This window comes from Hyla sarda, chromosome 10 (genome assembly GCF_029499605.1).
Source record: "Hyla sarda isolate aHylSar1 chromosome 10, aHylSar1.hap1, whole genome shotgun sequence".
Taxonomy (NCBI): domain Eukaryota; kingdom Metazoa; phylum Chordata; class Amphibia; order Anura; family Hylidae; genus Hyla; species Hyla sarda.
The window spans coordinates 61,935,959-61,954,459 of NC_079198.1; the positions used below are offsets into that span (position 1 = coordinate 61,935,959).

General features: G+C 45.8%; 1 protein-coding gene across 4 annotated transcripts in view; it reads right to left on the reverse strand.

Moving 5' to 3' along the window:
- Window positions 1–3,261: 3,261 nt before the first annotated feature.
- Window positions 3,262–18,501, reverse strand: part of TMEM143 (transmembrane protein 143) — a 151,663-nt gene continuing 136,423 nt past the window's right edge. For all 4 annotated transcript variants that reach the window (XM_056544614.1, XM_056544615.1, XM_056544613.1 and 1 more), the window contains one exon: window positions 3,262–5,517. In XM_056544614.1, the coding sequence (XP_056400589.1) occupies window positions 5,369–5,517 (149 nt within the window). In that variant the 3' untranslated portion in view covers window positions 3,262–5,368. The remainder of the gene's footprint in view (window positions 5,518–18,501) is intronic.

An 18,501-nucleotide genomic window follows, 5' to 3' on the forward strand; every position in this document is an offset into this window, starting at 1 on the left:
TTCAGTCAGCATTGTCCCTGCATCAAGCCAAACTCATAGCGAGGCGAACAGGGAGGTAGGGGGACCCGGACCCATGAGGTACAACCCCAAGCGCTGACAGTTGGAGAGAGGGGGTTAACAGTACATCCAAGATGCCTGCCACCTCTCGCAATGGGGAAACAGTGAACCGCAGTTCCTGAGTCCCCACCTGAAAACAGAAAGAAAAAGGAATAAAGCACTAACACATTCCCTAATCCTAAAAAATATGAGACCTGGTCTGGAGAACACCAGACCAGTGTCCACCGCCTTAAGACACTAAGCAAAAACTGAATTGCTCAGTGGCCTGGAGGCGGGTATATCCTGCTGGGAGGAGCCGACTTTTTGGTTACCATAGTGTCAAGCCTCCTAGAGATAGCAGCATACACCCAAGGTCTGTGTCCCCCAATGGAGCCGATAGAGAAATGACATTTTTTCTTCAATTTTGTCGCACAATGAATTTTTTTTCCATTTCGCCGTGGATTTTTTGGTAAGATGACTAATGCCACTGCAAAGTAGAATTGGTGGCGCAAAAAATAAGCCATCATATGGAATTTTATGCGCAAAATTGAAACGTTATGATTTTTAACCCCTTAAGGAAGAAGTGTTTTTCTGTTTTTGCACTTTCGTTTTTTCCTCCTTACCTTTTAAAAATCATAACCCTTTCAGTTTTCCACCTAAAAATCCATATTATGGCTTATTTTTTGTGGCACCAATTCTACTTTGCAGGGACATTAGTCATTTTACCCAAAAATCCACGGCGAAACGGGAAAAAAAATCATTGTGCGACAAAATCGAAGAAAAAACGCCATTTTGTAACTTTTGGGGGCTTCCGTTTCTACGCAGTGCATATTTCGGTAACATTATTCTGTAGGTCCATACGGTTAAAATGATACCCTACTTATATAGGTTTAATTTTGTCGTACTTCTGGAAAAATCATAACTACATGCAGGAAAATGTATACGTATTCAAATGTCCTCTTCTGACCCCTATAACTTTTTTATTTTTCCACGTACAGGGCGGTATGATGACTCATTTTTTGCGCCGTGATCTAAAGTTTTTATCGGTACCATTTTTGTTTTGATCAGACTTTTTGATCACTTTTTATTAATTTTTTATTGGTATAAAAAGTGACCAAAAATACGCTTTTTTGGACTTTGGAATTTTTTTTACGTGTACGCCATTGACCGTGCAGTTTAATTAACAATATATTTTATAGTTTGGACATTCACGCATGCGGCGATACCACATATGATTATTTTTATTTACACGGTTTTATTTTTTTATGGGAAAAGGGGGGTGATTCAAACTTTTATTAGGGAAGGGGTTAAAGGACCTTTATTAACACTTTTTTTTTTTACTTTTCTTTGCAGTGTTATAGCTCCCATAGGGACCTATAACACTGCACACACTGATCAGTGTTATCGGCGCTTGACTGCTCCTGCCTGGATCTCAGGCACGGAGCAGTCATTCGTCGATCGGACACCGAGAAGGCAGGTAAGGGCCCTCCCGGTGTCCTGTAAGCTGTTCGGGACGCCACGATTTCACCGCGGCTGTCCTGAACAGCCCGACTGAGCAGCCGGGTCACTTTCACTTCAGACGTGGCAGTCAGCTTTGATTGCCGCGTCTGAAGGGTTAATTAAGGGCATCACCGCGATCGGTCATGTCCTGTATTAGCCGCGGGTCCCGGCCGTTGATAGCCGCCGGGACCGACCCGATATGCCGCGGGGACACCGCGTGACCCTGCGGCATATCGCGGGAGCCGGCGGAGTACGTAAATATACGTTGTTCGTCGTTAAGGGGTTAAAAGGTGATGAGGAAAAAATGAAAATGCAAAAACAGAAAAACACGGAGTCCTTAAGGGGTTAAGTATGGAAGCAATGGGACCCCTGGGACTCAATGACAAGCTTGACATGTCAGTTTTCTTGTAAATAATCCCTTAGTCCACTGAGTAAGTTTTTCTCCCCGATAATAGAGGGATATTTTGGAACCTGTCTCACAGGGTGTTCACACTTATTTTGTTTTTTACTGTCCTCTATTCTTAATGTAATGAGTAACCCTCACAGACATGCACATATTTCGTGTTAATAATAAGTTAGTGGTGAAATGTACTTGTACTGCTATTCTTAGCATACAGACATATTAGTAGCTCTGTCCGTGCAACTGCAGTGTTCACCCAGTGGCGTCTGCTGTTGCCATGACACTGAGGTCACTTGCCCCGGGCTGGGCAGCTTGCTCAGTGTCTGCGCAGGCTGGGGGTGGGGTGGGTTAACCCTCCCTCTGCCTGTGTGATGGAGCGGCAGGTTCTGACCCGGCGGCCGTGTGACAGTCGGTGGGAGTGGCTAGCAGCGGCGGCCGAGATGAACACTTGCAGGTACGCGAAGGAATAGAAGCTTCCTTCATTAATAGGTAAGTCATTATACAAGCAGGTGAGCAAGGCTGAAAGGGCTATTTAAGGCACAGGGGGATGACGTGTAGATGTTGCAGCCAGATGATGCGCAGGTAGCATGAAACATGTTGTTGCCTCTCAAGTGCCCCGCTGTATGTACTCCTAGACACATGAAATAAAGCACTTTATGAAGACTTGGTAAAAGCAGCCTCTTTCTATACTAATGCATGTACAACTATATGGTTGTATCACCAAAATAACTGTGTTGACCTAGCTGTACTAGAGGTGCACATAGACGTGTTCTTAGGAAACTGCTTTACAGCAACCCTTAACCCCTCAGTGACTGTCCAAACTTTTTTTCTAGTAGCTGGGTAGTCACTGCATATGATGTGGGCAAAGAAGCTTAGGAAGTGGGTGCAGGCTGTATCTTACAGCTGACACTCGCCTAGAACAATTGGGGGTGATTTGGCAAGTGTTGCACCTCAGAACCATCAGGGTTCTACTTGGCATTCTTGCAATGCAATTGTGGGGTGCAAATAAGTTACCATGGCAGTTCGAGGCCTTCAGCAGACTCTACTAATACAGGCTCCCTGACAAAAGCCCGATATACAAACTTATGAGAGCCTGATAGCAGAGCTATCAGACCAAAGTCACTTACTGTGAGTATGTCAGACTACTGAGCACCACTTAGACCTAAAACGTGAAGTTGAAAGGAAAAAAGGTTTCTTTACCGCTGTACCGTTTTATTGTTTAAATTGTTCTTGCTCAAATAAGTTGTGATTCCAGTACAAGCTACATATAAGAAAACTTTTCACTGTAACAAAGCCAACTTGTAATGAATTGTTCATAGACCATATGAAGATTGCAATTTTATTGTAACTGTTTTTGTTTTTTTAATTAAAGCAACCATAAACTAAGTAAATACAGCTTCTGCATTATATGAAAACATGTTACAAATAAAAATATGTAGCAAATGTATTTTTATGGTGATTTATAAGCAATAATCAAATAAGCAGGTAGAATGGGAATATCATTTTGGTGGTATAAAGGATACAGAAACTTGTAGCATTCCACTGGCAGTCACAAATTTTCAGAAAAACTGAAGCAACAAAACATTGGACTGTCAGAGGAGTGTAGAAGGGATGTTACAGTTGCCCTGTCTCATTCTGTGTCTGACACTTCTGAAAGGGGAGCAGGAAGGGAAGTCAGCAGATTGGTCACAGCATAATTTTCCCTCCCCACACCAGTAAGATCCTGTCCCTTCACCACAGTTACAGAGAGAAAATGTACATTTACAGAAATAATTCAGATTGAAGGAAAAGACTGCAAATCTGTACACACCACAGTTCTAGCTATATAAACCTCTCATACACATCGGCAGCTGCCTAATAAGTGATAGGTATGCAATAAGAATATAGATGAGCTCAACTAGTCCTTATTGCTGATTAGTATGTTTCTGCTCTACTCGTAGAGATGCCTGAAATGTACCTTATTTATAAAAGGTTGTCTCAATGTCCGACGTTCCATTCCCTAGGAAGCAGATGAGGCCGGTACCTGACCAACGGGAGGTAAGATAAAGTTTATTTTGTTTATTTTTTTGCAGCCCGTACATAGGGATTCCACACAGTATAGAGCAGTGGTCTTCAACCTGCCGACCCCCAGATGTTGCAAAACTACAACTCCCAGCATGCATGCTGAGAGTTGTAGTTTTGCAACATCTGGAGGTCCGCAGGTTAAAGACCACTGGTATAGAGTGTCAACGCCGGCGGCCGAAACAAACAAGAGGAAGGGGACAGCGCTAGGCTGATAATTAATTGGGGGGCAGAACATATGATTAGTTCCCCGATGTGGGGACAGCGCAGCGCTGGGCTAATTCATTCATTCCGGAGGGATTTGTGAGTTAAAATTCATATCGTGCAGCACAAAAATGTCGGTATTCGGTATGAACCGGTATACCGCCCAGCCCTAAGTGCGGGTGACACTGATGATAATGATACTTTCCTATCCCCGACCCATGGTCCTGCTTGGCTGTTATCTTCTTTATTTGGGCAGCAGTCTTGGTGCACAGGCGGAGCTCCAGGAGCACGCTAATGTCTCTGCTGCTGCTTCTGTACTCTACTCCGCTTGGGGAAGCTGCAGCGTGAAGTCAGCGTTTTTCTGGAGCTGCGTCCATGCATCAAGCCTGCCACCAGAACGAGGAAGATAACAGGGAAACTGGACCACGGCTCAGAGATTGGTACCAGCCTGTACCAACAGGTTAGTGCGGGTGACAATAATGACAGATTTAAAGTGAATGTTAACATTTTATCACCATGTCCTTTTTAAATTCAACATTCTTTGTAGACTTATTTGTTTATATATATTGACAGAGTGTCTGGAGCTATTTTTCTTTTCTGATACAGAGTTACAAATATCCTGTATAGACATTAAGTTATAAAATCCTGCCACCACTAGGGGGAACTAACTGCAAACTGTACTCTTATTGAGTTTATTCACATCCTAGTGGTGTAGTTTATTATGATTCTTAAAAGCATTTGTAGCTCTTTAACCTTAATCTGTATGCATTTGAAGAAATAACTAGACATTCAATGAAGTTTATATGCTTTTCTGTGGCAATCCTGTAATAATGTCATTATTATAGAATTTTTTAACATCTTATTAAAATAAATATCAGTATTTTAAAAGTCATTTATCCTAATCTTTTTTTTTCAATACAAATACATAAATATATTTAGCAGGCGATGTGGTGGTGGGGGTACTGTATAACTTAATAGTCCCATATATATAAAACATGCAATATATTTACACAGACATTTCATGATCAAAATAAAGTAATGATATGTTGCTGTGCAACTCAAGTGCAATACAGACACACGAGCGGAGTGTAACTTGTTTTTAGATCTACCAAATACACATCTTTATAATATACAATATACATGTCTTCAGTTGTGAATCAATGCATGTTATTTGGAAGTTCTTGTGCTTTCTTCTTTTGTTTTCAAATTCTTCAGATTCTCAAGTGCTCGTTCTGCCGAGAACGTGATCTCTAATCCAGCTTTTGATTGTAGCCAGGATTCAACATTCTTTTTGATCTTTAGCGTTGTTTCGGGGTCTTGTCAGATAAAAATGAAACAAATAGACATAGTTCTTTTAAAATTCCAGTTTACAATTCAATAAATGTTAGTACATATAAAATAGAATTACTTAGCAGTAAGGGGATGAATTGAACTTGATGGAATCTTGTCTTTTTTCAACCTTATGAATCATGTAAGTATTTGTACGGCAAAAATAAAAGTGCTTAGAAGAGCAATGCTTTGCCTTCTGTGGCCATTAACTGTAAACCTTTAAACATTTTTCTGATAAAAAAAAAAGACACAATTAACAGAGTAGCTTTTTATTCCCAAAACCATGCAGCTAAGTTCACTGCACATACCACATAGACCTTTTTCTACAGGGGAACCATGAAAATGTTTAACTCCTAGTAAACCCTAATGCTATCCCTGCCTCAAAGGTGCTTGGTGTAGGGCTGGGTAGTGCTATAATTTGTCTCAGATGTGTTTACTGCTTTCAAAAAGCATTTCTTAGATGACTCGAATCATTTTTCCTTCTCTAATGCAAAAGGTAAGAGGACTTGTTGAACCCAGAGTAACTTCTGATTAGGGTTCGAGGACCCCTGGTTAAAAAATACTGGTAAGTAGAGCTGCAGCAGTGCACAACATTAACGTGAAATTCATGGTGGGCATAAAAAGACCAATGATTCAGCTGGCAGTTAACCCCTTAAGGACCCAGCCAATTTTCAGTGTAGGACTCGGCCATTTTTTGCACTACTGTCCACTGTCACTTTAAGCATTAATAACTCTGGGATGCTTTTACCTTTCATTCTAATTCCGAGAATTTTTTTTCGTGACATATTCTCCTTTATATTAGTGGTAACATTTTGTCGATACTTGCATAATTTCTTGGTGAAAAATTCCAAAATATGATGAAAAAATTTGAAAGTGGATTTGAAGGGCCTTCTTATTAGAAATACCCCATAAATGACCCCATTATAAAAACTGCATTCCTCAAAGTATTCAAAATGACATTCAAAAGGTTTGATAACCCTTTAGGGGTTTCACAGGAATAGCAGCAAATTGAATTCAAAATCTTCATTTTTTACACTGGCATATTATTGTAGACCCAGTTTTTGAATTTTTACAAGGGGTAAAAGGAGAGAAATCTTGCTAAAATGTGTAACCCAATTTTTCTCGAGTAAGGAAATACCTCATATGTGTATGTCAAGTGCTCTGTGGGTGCACTAGAGGGCTCAGAAGGGAAGGAGCGACAGTGGGATTTTGGAGAGTGAGTTTTTCTGAAAAAGATTTTGGGGGGCATGTCACATTTAAGAAGCCCCTATGGTGCCAGAACAGCAAAAAAACAAAAAAAAAAACAAAAATAACACATGGCATACTATTTTGGAAACTACACCCCTCAAGGAACGTAACAAGTGGTACAATGAGCCTTAACACCCCACAGGTGTTTGACGACTTTTTGTTAAAGTTGGATGTGTAAATGAAAAAAAAAAATTCTCACTAAAATTCAGTTTTCCCCCCAAATTTTACATTTTTACAAGGGGTAATTATAGAAAATAACCCCCAAAATTTGTAACCCCATTTCTTCTGAGTAAGGAAATACCCCATGCTGGCGAACTACATTGCTCAGAAGAGGAGGAGCGCCATTGAGGTTTTGGAGAGTGAATTTGTTTGGAATGGAAGTCAGGGGCCATGTGTTTACAAAGCCCCCCGTGGTGCCAGAACAGTGGACCCCCCCACATGTGACCCCACTTTGGAAACTAAACCCCTCACAGAATTTAATAAGAGGTGCAGTGAGTATTTACACCCCACTGGCGTTTCACAGATCTTTGGAACAGTGGACTGTGCAAATGAAAAATTAATTTTTTCATTTTCACGGACCACTGTTCCAAAAATCTGTCAGACACATGTGTGGCGTAAATTCTCACTGTAACCTTTATTACATTACAAGAGGGGTGTAGTTTCCAAAATGGGGTCACATGTGGGGGGGTCCATTGTTCTGGGACCAGGGGGGCTTTGTAAACACGTGGCCTTCAATTCCGGACAAATTTTCTCTTCAAAAGTCTTATGGCGCTCCTTCTCTTCTAATCATTGTAGTGCATCCGCAGATCACTTTACATCCACATATGGGGTATTTTCTTACTCAGAAGAAATGGGGTTACAAATTTTGGGGGGCTTTTTTCCTATTTTCCCTTGTGAAAATGAAAACATTAGGGTAACATCAGCATTTTAGTGAAAACATTTTTTTTCTTCATTTTCCCATCAAACTTTAATGAAAATTCTTCAAACACCTGTAGGGTGTTAAAGCTCACTGTACCCCTTGTTACGTTCCATGAGAGTGTAGTTACCAAAATGGGGTCACATGTGGGTATTTATTTTTTTGTGTTTATGTCAGAACCGCTGTAAAATCAGCCACCCCTGTGCAAATCACCAATTTAGGCCTTAAATGTACATAGTGCGCTCTCACACCTGAGCCTTGTTGTGCGCCCACAGAGCGTTTTACACCCACATACGGGGGATTTCCGTACTCAGGAGAAATTGCGTTACAAATTTTTTGGGTCTTTTTTCCTTTAACCGTTTGTGAAAATCGGACTATGGGGCAACGCCAGCATGTTAGTGTAAAAAAGGAGATTTTTTTTATGCTTTCCGTAAAATCTCTTTCTCGAAGGATCCATTGGGGGAAACAGACCATGGGGACACAGACCATGGGTGTATGCTGCTGTCACTAGGAGCCGGCTCTTCCCAGCAGGGTATACCCGCCCACAGGCACCTGAGGTAATCAGTTTTAGTCCCAGAGCAATAGGAGAAGACCGACAGGTCAAGAGAAAATCACAAACTGTCCGAGCAATCAGAAGAAAAGGCAACTGAACACACCTTCGGACAGAGAACTGAAATAGGAACACCAGAAAAAAGGGTGGGAGCTGTGTCCCCCAATGGATCCTTCGAGAAAGAGATTTTATGGTAAGCATAAAAAATCTCCTTTTCTCTATCGGCTCCATTGGGGGACACAGACCATGGGACGTACCAAAGCTGTCCCTTGGGTGAGTAAAGAATCGGACAGGTGGACGGTTGGACCACCGCCGTCTGCAACGTTTTACAGCCCAGAATAGCATCAACTGATGCGAAGGTATGAATCTGGTAGCACCTTGAGAAAGTGTACAAAGACGACCACGCGGAAGCCTTACAGAACTGCAAGGCCGAAGCCACGTAGCCCTGAAGGGTGGGATCTTCCACTTGTGGCGGTAAGCTCCCAAAATAGCAGACCGGATCCACCTAAAAATGGTGGTCGTAGAAGCAGGTTGTCCTATACAATGATCTTCCGGAAAAACAAAAAAGGGGGGGGGGGGGGGGTCACACTGCCGAAAGGAAAGAATGACTGAGAGATAAGTCCGAACAGCCCTCACAACAACCAGGTTGTGGAACAAACGCTTCAAGGGATGAGAAGAGGCTGGACAAGAGGACAGTAGGACGATGTTCTCATTGAGATGAAAAAGTCAAAAACCATCTCAGGTAAGAAGGATGGACCTGGAAGGAAAACAACTTGTCCTGGTACACCACCAGGAAGGGAGAACGGCAGGAGAGAGCTACCAGCTCTGACACCCTCCTAACAGAGGTAAGAGCAATAAGGAACACCACCTTCCAGGGAAGGAGGCGAAGAGAAATGTCCCTGAGAGGGTCAAAAGGGGCGCCTTGCAGTGCACCTAAGACCAAGTGTAAGTCCCAAGGGAAAGAAGGGGACTGATAAGGAGGGGCAGCTTGTGCCACTCCCTGAACTAGGTTCCGACATGATAATTGAACGCCAAAGAACATTGAAAAAGAATGGAAACGGCCGAACCTTTGACCCCCAAGGGAGCTAAAAGCCAACCACGACCAGAGAAAAAGGCCGAGTTTCACACCAACAGAAATAAGACCGCCAGGTATGGTGGTAAATCTTTGCAGAGGAAGGTTTGTGAGCCCTCAGCATGGTGCGAACCACTTGGGAAGAGAAACCGCGGGTCCTCAGAACCGCTGTCTCAACCGCCTCGGAAGGTGGCTAGGGAACCTCTAGGGAAGGTGCAGAGGTAAGTAGTTCATGAGCCTGACCACGACGACGTACCATGCCCGCCGGGGCCAGTCTGGGCCACGAGAATGGGGGGGAACGCCCTCTGCTGCAAGTTTCCTCAGGACCCCGAAAAGAGAGGAAGGGGAGGAAACAGATAAGGTAGGGCAAAGCCCGACCAATAAACAGATAAGGTAGGGCAAAGCCCGACCAAGAAAGAGGAACGCTTGGTTGTGGGGGACGTGCAGAGGTCCACGCCTGGAGCGCCCCAGAGGTTGCAGATCACTGCAAACACCTCGGGATGCAAGGACCACTCGCCTTGGACGGCTGAGGACCGGCTGAGAAAGACCACATCCCAGAAATGCCCGGAATGAAAAGCGCTAAGATGGCCGGAAACCTGAGTTCCGCCCAGAAGGGAATTTCCGAAGAAGCAGGCAAAGAAAGGATTGCCCTAGGCCCCAACATGTTGAAGGGAAAAGGGCTTCTCGAGGGACCAAGGCCCTCCCCACCTCCCTAGCCTGACAGACTGGCAGGGAGAGGCAGGAAGGAGCACCCCCGAAAAAGCAGGGGGGAAACGAAGCCACCATAGAAGGGACTGACAAGACTGTCGAGTTATGGAGACCTGTCCCACCGGAAGAGAATCACCAATTGAAGAGGTTGGTGATGAAACTAGGCAAATGGCACGGCCTCCATGGCCGCCGCTAACCGACCCAGGACATCCATGCAAAAGCGAATTGAAACTGGAAAAGGGTGCCGAAGTCATCGGACTCTTGATAAGAGAGTCAGCCGATTGGTCGGCGGAGTTGAAAGCGGGCAGAGGCTGCGTCGAACTGGAGCCCCAGGAGAGTGGTTGGACTTGTCCCGATTGACCATCCAACCGAAGAGAGACAAGGTCTGGAGGTTGAGACTAAGACTCTCCAGGATCTGGGCCCTGGCTGGAGCTCTGATCAGGAGGTCGTCCAAGTAAGGAATCACGGAAACAACTGTTGTCCGTAAAAGGGGCTATCACAGGCGCCAGGACTTTGTTAAAGGCCCGCGGATAAGTGGTCAGACCGAAATGGAGAGCCACAATAGAAAATGACTATCAGTAACTGCAAAGCGGAGGTACCACCGATTACCGGAACAATGAGATGTGGAGGCAGGCATGCTTGATGTCCACCGAGGAACGAAAATTCCCCATGAACCAGGGACGCCAGCACCGAACGGAGAGACTCCATTCGGGATGGGAAGCAGAAGATGCTGGCTGAGATACTCGAGAACCAAGATTGGGCGAACAGAAACGCCTTTCTTGGGGACCCCAAAGAGGTTGGAATAAACCTCGAAAACTTTCCCCTGAAGGAACCGGGACAATGAATGTGCGTGGTCCAGGCATCCTGGAAGAGTAAGAGGCGACCAACCACCCGAGAAAGGTCGGCGGGTGGGGGCGACCCATCAGATCAAGGAAGGCCTACGGGTGCCTGATGGGGCCGCTAAACGGCCTGAACGGATAGCCGACCTCCGGGAGGGACAGGTCCGGAAGGTGGGAGCCCTCTTTCCGTGAAGGCGCCCGACTGGACCCTGTGTTGGTACCCTTTGGTGGCACCAAAGGTCCGCAGAACCCGAACGAGGACTTACGATGGAAAGCGGTTCTGTGAGCCTTATCCAGAGGTAATAAAGAACTCTTTTCCGCCCGACGCCTCACTTCCTGAAGGCGGCATCCACATTCCAGGCTTTAAGCCACATGGAGGGACGGTGGCTACCAGGTAGCTTGTGGCAAAGGCAGCACAGTGGCTGCGCATGGAAGCAGAACACAAAAAATCTCCAGCTGCGGAACATCGGGAGCTAGATTAAATAAATTCTCCAGAGGCATCTTGAAGACTACCCTGGCGGAGATGGGAGACCATACTGAAAGGGCCCTTGACCCCCAGGCCGAAGCAAAAGCAGGAAGATCCTGCTGTGTCAAAGGCAAAGTTTTGCAAAAAGTCTCCACCTACATGTCGGCTGGATCCTTGAAGGCAGCCGCATCAGCCAAAGGCCAGGTAGGCGCCTTAGAGAGGCGGGAGACCAGCAGATCCACAGTTGGAGAGGAGGTCCATCGAGCAATGAGGTCCTTGGCAAAGGGATACCGTGCTTGAACCTTCTATGTTTCCTGAAACTTCTTGTCAGGGTGCCTCCAGGTGAATACCAGCAGGGCGTAAAATTCAGCGTGAGAGCTGAAGGTCTTGGGTGCCGGTCGGGGACGAAAAAAAGAGACTTCTGGAGCCATGTCCGAAGTTCCTGGGTCCTTTAGATGGAAGGTGTCTCTTATGCCCGAAACCAATGAGTACACCACATCAGGCATCCGTGCGTTCCTTTAAGTCGGAGGCCGAATCAGAAACCTCATCCGCAAGTTCTCCAGGTGAATGGGAACGAGGTGAGGCAGCCCTGGAAGAGGTCAGGCACGTCCGAAGTTCCTGGGTCCTTAGCTGGAAGGTGTCTCTTATGGCCGAAAACAATTAGTACACCACATCAGGCATATCCGTGTGGTCCTCTGAGTCGGAGGCTGAATCAGAAAACTCATCCACAAGTTCTCCGGGTGAATGGGAACGGGGTGAGGCAGCCCTGGAGGTTGGGCACGATTAAAGGAAACTTCTGGAGCCACGTTCGAAGTTCCTGGGTCCTCTAGATGGAAGGTGTCTCTTGTGGCCGAGACCAATGAGTGCACCATGTCTGACATATCCGTGTGGTCCTCTGAATCAGAGGCCGAATCGGAAACTTCATCCACAAATTCTCCAGGTGAATGGGAACGTGTGAGGCAGCCCTGGAAGAGGGGGAGACTGACCAGGTAAGTGGGTCTGGAGAGCCAGAGCAGCGACCATGGGAGCGTCCTCTAGGGGAGCGACGCTTGCTAAAGGGCAGAGTAACAGAGCGATGGCTGTGAGGGGAGCGCCCGTGCCTGCCAGAAGACTCGGAGGATGAGTCTGATGAAAAACACCCCCACGACACTGCGAGAGCATCAGTATAGGGGGGAGAGTGGGACCCTCCGGAGGGCCGGAAGGGCCTCTCCAATGCAGTCACCACATAACGGGAGACCTGAGCTGTGTCGGATATAGACTGGGGGAGGGAGAGAACCCAGGCTGGAGGGGCGGCCGAACCCACCGAGTCTGGCAGACAACCGGGAAAGAATAGCAGGGGGGTCTGGGGGAGCAGTGGAGCAGGCAGAACAAGCGGTTCAGCAGAACCAGACATTTTTGAGATACAGCTTTTACAGATGTAATGAGTGGCTAACACTCCAGTTAACTGTGTAGAGGGAGCAAATGGGTTCAGCAGAAACAGGCATTTTGGAATTACAGCTTTTACAGACAAAATGATGAACTAACGCTCCAGTTGTTTGTGCAGCCCAAGTCTGAGACCCCAGGGCAGCTGCTGTGAGGAGAACTCCGTTCTAGTATAGATAGAGAAGGGAGAAATGCCGGCCAATAGCAAAAGAGGGGCGGGCCAGGAGCAGGGGCACTGCTAATTGGCCCCTGCCTCTCACAACGCGCGCACAGCACTGATTGGAGGCTAATTCGCGCCTCTTAGAAGCCCCGACAACAGAGGGGGCAGAGCTATAGTGCCCTCAGCTTCTGACAAGAAGGTCAGTAATGGCGCCCACGCCCGCTCCTCTCCCCGAGCGCACATGTCATTCGCATATGCGCTCGCGGGGAAGCGAGCGAGTGAGACGCCGCCGGCAGCCGACTGCTGCCGAAAGCGAAAGTAAGCCGGTGCTTCATGCGCCCGCATAGTAAACGCAGCGGCTGTCAGCCGCTTAAAGAAACACACACACACCACACACACATATCGTTCAGGAAAGTGAAAAGTATGACTAAAGCTGTGCCCCAGTCCAAAAAGGATCCTGCTCACACCAGCAATAAATAAAGAAAAAACCCCTGTTCAGGCCAGCCCCTGAGAAAAAGTGGGCAAAAAGTGAGGGTCTCCAGAGGTTGCAAGGCTGTACCTAAGGGAGAAAGGGAATATACTCACCTCAGTCAGAAGAACTTACCTAATGAAGTCTTCTATGAGATCTTCAGTCAGCTTTCTGTCACCTGCATTACGCCGAGTTACCATGTGCGAGCGAGGCGAAATAGGGGGACTCGGACCCATGAGGTACAACCCCAGACGCTGACCGTTGGCGAGAGGGGGTTGACAGCCCATATACGCAATGTCTGTGCCCCCTCAATCGCGATAGGGAGACAGTGAGCCGCAGTTCCTGAATCCCCACCTGAAAACATGAAAGAAAAAGGAATAAAAAACTAACACATCCCTAACTAGGAAAATAATAAAACATAAGACCTGGTCTGGAGAGAACTCCAGACCATGTCCACCTCCTTCAGACACTAAGCTAAAACTGGTTACCTCAGGTGCCTGTGGGCGGGTATACCCTGCTGGGAGGAGCCGACTTCTCTTGTTGCCAGAGTGTCGAGCCTCATAGTGACAGCAGCATACACCCATGGTCTGTATTCCAATTAACCCAAAAAATAAAAATCCTCCTAAAAAGAGAATTGGAACAATTTTCGGAGGAGAAGAATTAAAAGGAGCCTATAAATGTGGTAAAGACAGATGTAAATGCTGCGCTCTTATTGCAAATAAGAGGACACAATTCGATATCTCTGAACAAGAAAAAACATATATTTTAAAAGATTATTTTAATTGTGGTAGTAATTACATAATTTACCTGTTAGAATGCCCATGTAGTCTGAGATATGTAGGGAGAACCATCAATACTTTGAGGCAGAGAATTAACATACCGTATATACTCGAGTATAAGCCGACCCCTAATTTCAACCCAAAATCCCAGGAAAAGTTATTGACTCGAGTATAAGCCTAGGGTGGGAAATACCTCATCCCCCCCTGTCATCATCCAGACCCGTCATTAACATCCTCATCATCCCCTTGTCATCATCCCACACATCCCCCCTTCATCATCCCCTTGTCATCATCCCACACATCCCCTTATCATCCCCCCTTCATCATCCCCTTGTCATCATCCCACACATCCCCTTATCATCCCACACATCCCCCCTTCATCATCCCCTTGTCATCATCCCACACATCCCCCCTTCATCATCCCCTTGTCATCATCCCACACATCCCCTTATCCCACACATCCCCCCTTCATCATCCCCTTGTCATCATCCCACACATCCCCTAATCCCACACATCCCCCCTTCATCATCCCCTTGTCATCATCCCACACATCCCCCCTTCATCATCCCCTTGTCATCATCCCACACATCCCCTTATCATCCCACACATCCCCCCTTCATCATCCCCTTGTCATCATCCCACACATCCCCTTATCATCCCACACATCCCCCCTTCATCATCCCCTTGTAATCATCCCACACCCCCCCCTTCATCATCCCCACCCCCCTTCATCATCCTCTTCTCATCATTCGCCCTCAGTGGTCTTCAACCTGCGGACCTCCAGAGGTTTCAAAACTACAACTCCCAGCAAGCCCGGGCAGCCATCGGCTGTCCGGGCTTGCTGGGAGTTGTAGTTTTGAAACCTCCGGAGGTCCGCAGGTTGAAGACCACTGCGGCCTTCAACATGCGGACCTCCAGAGGTTTCAAAACTACAACTCCCAGCAAGCCCGGGCAGCCATCGGCTGTCCGGGCTTGCTGGGAGTTGTAGTTTTGAAACCTCCGGAGGTCCGCAGGTTGAAGACCACTGCGGCCTTCAACATCATCCAGCCCCCTCTCACCCCCTTTAGTTCTGAGTACTCACCTCCGCTCGGCGCTGGTCCGGTCCTGCAGGGCTGTCCGGTAAGGAGGTGGTCCGGTGAGGAGGTGGTCCGGGCTGCTATCTTCACCGGGGGCGCCTCTTCTCCGCGCTTCCGGCCCGGAATAGAGCCGTTGCCTAGACAACGACGCATCTGCGTCGTTGTCAAGGCAACGTGACTATTCTGAGGCCGGGCCCGAAGCGCTTAGAAGAGGCCTCCCCGGTGAAGATAGCAGCCCGGACCACCTCCTCACCGGACCACCTCCTTACCGGACAGCCCTGCAGGACCGGACCAGCGCCGAGCGGAGGTGAGTACTCAGAACTAAAGGGGGTGAGAGGGGGCTGGATGATGTTGAAGGCCGCAGTGGTCTTCAACCTGCGGACCTCCGGAGGTTTCAAAACTACAACTCCCAGCAAGCCCGGACAGCCGATGGCTGCCCTGGCTTGCTGGGAGTTGTAGTTTTGAAACCTCTGGAAGTCCGCAGGTTGAAGACCACTGCGGGTGGGGGAGTTCACTCGAGTATAAGCCGAGGGGGGTGTTTTCAGCACGAAAAATCGTGCTGAAAAACTCGGCTTATACTCGAGTATATACGGTAGATCAAATATTGCCAATGGGTTTTTTAATCATAGTGTATTTAGACATTTTAATGATATGCACAATAAAGATCATACATTGATGAGGGTAAGCCCTTTGGAATACATTTATAATGAGGATTATAAATTACTGTGCAATAAAGAAATGTTCTGGATTTTTAAATTAAATACAATACAGCCGAATGGCCTAAACGAGACTTTAGAACAGGTTTACTAAGAAATATTTAATTGTTTAAGTTATAAATTTTAGCCTTTTAACCAATTATCTATTTATTATATTAATTTGTATGTATTTATATGTATTGATTCTTTATTCATTAGAATATGTATTTTATTCACTAGGATGTGTATGTATATTTATATATATGTATTCATTGGAATGTATTTTATGTGCTACGTGTTTTTAAAATGATACTATGTAAGGGGTACACATCCTCCACTATTTATTATGGTATATATATATATATATATATATATATATATATCCACTAGGGGTATCTTGTAGAATAGTGCATCTTATATATTTCCTTTTACTGCACTATAAATCTTATTCCTTCCCCCAAATAGAGTCATGGTTGCACTAGATGTGTTTAAATTTGGTGTGCGTTCCACCCTGGAACGCGGGGTGAGCGTATAATGTTCCCCTGTGCGTTCCAGGTTGGAACACAGGATGACCATGTGGCTCCTTCTGATGATGTCACTTGGTCGCCATACTAAGGTTATATCCTCTATAATTATAATTACAGTAGATACATCTTAATCCAATGTGCCTTCCATCTTGGAATTATATAACGCACGGAGAGAAAACCCTTCGTGCGTTCCAGCTTGGAGCACAGGACAATCATGTCGTTTCCTCCTGCGTCCACGTGATCATGTCGGTGGTGCTGTGGGGAGTCACGTGATCACATACACGTCATGTGACCCCACAAACCGGAAGGGAACGCCAGTATAGCGCGCAAGATGAACGCGCAGGTGTGGAGGATGTGGACCCTCCTCATGTAAGTATAAATGAGACAACTTTTAGTATACATTTTGTAAGCCTGATGAAGAAGGTGTTTATTATAACCTTTGAAACGCGTCGCGATTAAAAGAATCAAATCTACCCATTGGATGTTGCTGTGCCTTGTATGGATCTGAAAAACACCTTTGACCCTGGGAGACCCAGGGTCACTAATACCCTTATTAAATCCCACCCCTAAAACTTAACTTTTATTTATATTTAAATTAGGATTAGTAAATAATAAGTGTATAATAAATGATGAGTGTGTTCACTTAAAATCACGGGTTGGTGTGCTTTGTAGTAGTATCTCGATTATATCCAGTTAACCACTGTTATATATATTCAATATCACAGGTGGGCTGCAGTACCACCATGGATTGCACACAAACTACCGCTAGTTAAAATGCTGAAAATGCCCCCTCTACATGTTTCACTACTTCCGTAGCGTCTTCAGGAGGGAAAATGGGCATCAACTTTCTGATCCACCATCTTGGTATTTATACCTATTAGGACCTCCCACTTTCATCATTCCACCTATCATGGCTTCCCCAGTTCCAGTGCACCTGTGTACCTGTTGTTTGGAACAATCAGGTCCTATTCGCCGATATTACCTGTACCGCTGCACATCCTATCACCATTCCTGGATCGCCGCCTCGTCATCATCACCGACTCAGCGCTGGACGATGACGTCAGTGTCATCTGATTGCTGGCAGCCAGTCACGGTCCCCTTGCGTTCCAAGCATCCATTGTTTGCGCTCCACGTCGGCACGATGTCTCACTGCGCATGCCAGGGGACCGCGGCTGCGCATCAACATGTTTACAGGACTTAGTCCAAAATCTACATGAGGCACTACACATGCTCCGATGTTCATCCAGCTTCAGAGCCACTATTCTACACGTTCATTGGTGCCTGACCATTATCTAGAATTAGAATATTTTGATGGTAATGTATTAGATATTCACCATAGGGATATTCTGGGCTCTATCATCTATAGAATGCTCAGATATAGATCATATAGCATCCCTAATGATATGTGTAAGGTATCTCAATACCAGTTTTCCATCATTTCTAATGTCCATATGAATAGATCCAAATCTGGGTTCACTATATTGATGTTCCTTCCAATATATGCATATCTCTCCCCTTACATGTACACAGTGTATCCACATATAATACATGGTGCAGCATCAATCCCTGCACTGTGCACCCCGAGTCATATTCAAGGGGATCCGATTAAGGCATACTCTTGGCCATGCATATAATAGATCAATCATATTAGATATAAAATATATACCCATAAGTATTCTAATCAAACGACTGTTTCCTCCATTAGATATGGTGTATCTCCATCTGGCTACCACCTCTCGGACCGCCCCACCACCATTCCACTATTCCAAGTCCATCTCCGGACCACATATTTTTCATGGTGAGTATCTTATGTTTTTATTTCAAGATGTTGTATGTATTTGTACTTATTGCCTCTATTGACATCACCACCAAGTGCTGAAGGTGACTGGCTTATGCAATAAGATATTTATTTTATTGGTTGCTGTATTTACAGGTAGGTATGTAGGTAGATTAATGTTTTCATAAGTATGGGTTGTCCTATTGTTTATGGTGATCCTTTCCTTTCTCACTCATCCACATAAATCTATTTGTATTCCTGTCTATT